General features: G+C 43.8%; 1 protein-coding gene across 1 annotated transcript; it reads left to right on the plus strand.

Annotated features, from left to right (window-relative positions):
• Positions 1-2,244: 2,244 nt before the first annotated feature.
• On the plus strand, positions 2,245-3,177 carry LOC102822427 (olfactory receptor 2A12-like). The gene has a single exon (XM_006861284.1). It carries the CDS (start codon positions 2,245-2,247, stop codon positions 3,175-3,177), a length of 933 nt encoding a protein of 310 aa, XP_006861346.1.

A 3,177-nucleotide genomic window follows, 5' to 3' on the forward strand; every position in this document is an offset into this window, starting at 1 on the left:
TAGCAGGGACATTGGTCAACAAATTGGAATTCCCAGAGGCTCATTTTGGCTAGGGTCACATGGGCAGTGTCTAGAGAAAGACCTGGGTATGCTGTTCCCACTAAAAGCAAGCAGGCTGATTCCAAGGTCTTTCGCTAAGACAGTGATCATTTTCCTCTCAAACCTTTTAACTGTTTTTTATGCATGGAAGGTACAGTATATAATAAGATAAACATTTAACAAACTGATATTAGATACCTGTTCCAAACCTGTTCTGATTTCATACAAATTTGACTTAATGACAGATTTAGGAATAGAACTTGTTCATAATCCGGGACTACCTGATTATAGTATAGTATTCACACAAAAGCCAAGTCATATAAGACCCTAATTCACAAAACATTGTGTCGTAGATGTTAAGTGATGCTTAACTGTGTATATATATGTATGTGTTTGTATATTGCAGTTGTTAGATGCTGTCAAATTGGTTCCAACTCACAGCAACCCTAAGTACAACAAAACGAAATACTGCCCAGTCCTGTGCCAACCTCGCCATTGTTATGTTTGAGTTCACTGTTGCAGCCACTGGTCAATCCATCTGGTTGAGGGTCATCTTTTTTGCTGACCCTCCACTTTACCAAAAATGATGTCCTTCTTCAGAGACTTGTCCCTCCTGATACATGGTATATATGTTTGTTGTCTAGGGTTTTCAATAACTGATTTTTCAGAAGTAGATCACTGCTGTTTCTCCCAAGGTTCCTTAAGGGGCCTGAAACTTACAGTTTACACTTAGAAATTATGTGTAGTAACCATTTGCAACACTCAGGAACCACACACAAACACACACACAATGTTTGTTGGATTTTATGTAAAGTAAATGAAGAAATGCGCAAGTTCATCATGCCTAGATTCATTTCATTTGTTACAAGATAGTCATGGCAACGCACGCAAGGAAGACTTCCAGGCATTCAATTAGAAGTGGAGAATCAGCAATGTTAGGTGAATTCAACGATTAGGGTTCAAATCAGTAGGCTTCCAGGATGTGTGTTTAACCAGAGGTCTCGTGAGAAAGGCTTGGCCATGGCTCATGTTCCATAGAGGTCCCATGGAGCTGGGTTCAAAAGCGGACCTGCTGGCCAAATTCTGTCTTGGACTCTGGTAGGGGCTCTGGTAGGGTCTCAGTCTTTGGGGAGTTTTAGCGTCTAGATAGAGATGTTCAGACTCTGCATTCTCTGGCTCACTGAGCTGAAGCCCAGGGTTTATTTGTGATTTTCTTATCTGAACTCATAGCTAAGGTCTATGTGATACCGTATCTCACAAAGACTGTCTTACCTCTGCTCTTCAACCTTAGAACTTAGTTGCATATTGGGTCTTTTCTTCAATGTTAGTGACTGAGGCCACTGTTGTTTTTTTTTACTTACTTATGTTTCAAGGTCAATTTACAGTGATTTAGCTAAAGGAGGGGGCTTCAAAACTTTGTGGGAAAATGCCATGAGAGGATAATGGAATTTTTCTTCAAACTTTTTGAAGCCTTCTTATAGGTTACATTTTCATTAATGAAAAGATGCTCAGGCAACGCCAACTTGAAAAAGATGATGATAGTGTTGGTGTTGGTGTTGCTGTTAAGGGGCCATTGAGTCAGTTCCAACTCAAAGTGACTCTCTATAGGGTTTCTGAGGAGCAGCTGATGGGTTTGAACAGCTGATCTTTCCATTCGCAGCCCAGTGCTGATCCTACCAGGAGTAAGCTACATCAGGAGTAAACTACACCAGGAGTAAACTACACCAACCAGGAGTAAACTACACAAACCAGGAGTAAACTACACAAACCAGGAGTAAACTACACCAACCAGGAGTAAACTACACAAACCAGGAGTAAACTGCACCAGGAGTAAACTACACCAACCAGGAGTAAACTACACCAGGAGTAAACTACACCAGGAGTAAACTACACCAGGAGTAAACTACATCAGGAGTAAACTACACCAACCAGGAATAAACTACACCAGGACTAAACTACACCAGGCGTAAACTTCTATAGAATTCCCATTAATTAATTGAACAGTGGTATTTTTTCTCATTTTTTATAGACAGAGTTAGCTTTAACAACATATCTAAAATTAAAATATAGAAAATGCACTCACAACGATTGCTTTGTAAATGTTCTCTGTGTCTAACTCTCAGTAAACATTCCACATCTTTGATTGCTTTTCAGCTCTGACCTTCTGATTGTGTCCACTTGTCCACCTGCTTTGGATACATGAGAATGAGAACTAACCAGACGTGGATCTCAGAGGTCAACCTGTTGGGATTCCAGGTGGACCCAGAATTGGAATATTTCCTCTTTGGGCTTTTCTCCCTGTTCTACGCTTTCACCCTTATGGGGAATGGGGCTATCCTGGGGCTCATCTGCCTGGACCCCAAACTGCACACCCCCATGTACTTCTTCCTCTCCCACCTCTATGTTGTTGACATGTCCTATGCCTCCAACAATGTCCCCAAGATGCTAGCAAACCTTCTGAGTATGAAGAGAATCATCTTGTTTGCCCCATGCATAATGCAGACATTTTTGTATCTGGCGTTTGCGCACACTGAGTGCCTGGTTTTGGTGGTGATGTCCTATGACAGATACGTGGCCATCTGCCACCCCCTCCATTATACTGTCATCATGAACTGGAGGGTCTGCACCACCCTGGCTGTTACTGCCTGGATATTTAGTTTCCTCCTGGCTCTGGTCCACATTGTTCTCATCCTGAGGCTGCCCTTCTGTGGGCCTCACGAGATCAACCACTTCTTCTGTGAAATCCTGTCTGTCCTCAAGCTGGCCTGTGCTGACACCCGGCTCAACCAAGTGGTCATCTTTGCAGCCTGTGTGTTTATCTTAGTAGGACCCCTCTGCCTGGTACTGGTCTCCTACACCCGCATCCTCATCACCATCCTGAAGATCCAGTCCGGGGAGGGACGCAAAAAGGCCTTCTCCACCTGCTCCTCCCACCTCTGTGTGGTCGGGCTCTTCTTTGGCAGTGCCATTGTCATGTACATGGCCCCCAAATCCAGCCACCCCGAGGAGCAGCAGAAGATCCTCTCCCTGTTCTACAGCCTTTTCAACCCCATGCTGAACCCCCTGATCTACAGTCTGAGGAACACAGAGGTGAAGGGCGCTCTGCGGAGAGTGCTGTGCAAGGAAAGACCAACGTGA

The sequence above is a fragment of the Chrysochloris asiatica genome, unplaced genomic scaffold, assembly GCF_000296735.1.
Source record: "Chrysochloris asiatica unplaced genomic scaffold, ChrAsi1.0 scaffold00041, whole genome shotgun sequence".
In the NCBI taxonomy this organism is placed as follows: Eukaryota; Metazoa; Chordata; class Mammalia; order Afrosoricida; family Chrysochloridae; genus Chrysochloris; species Chrysochloris asiatica.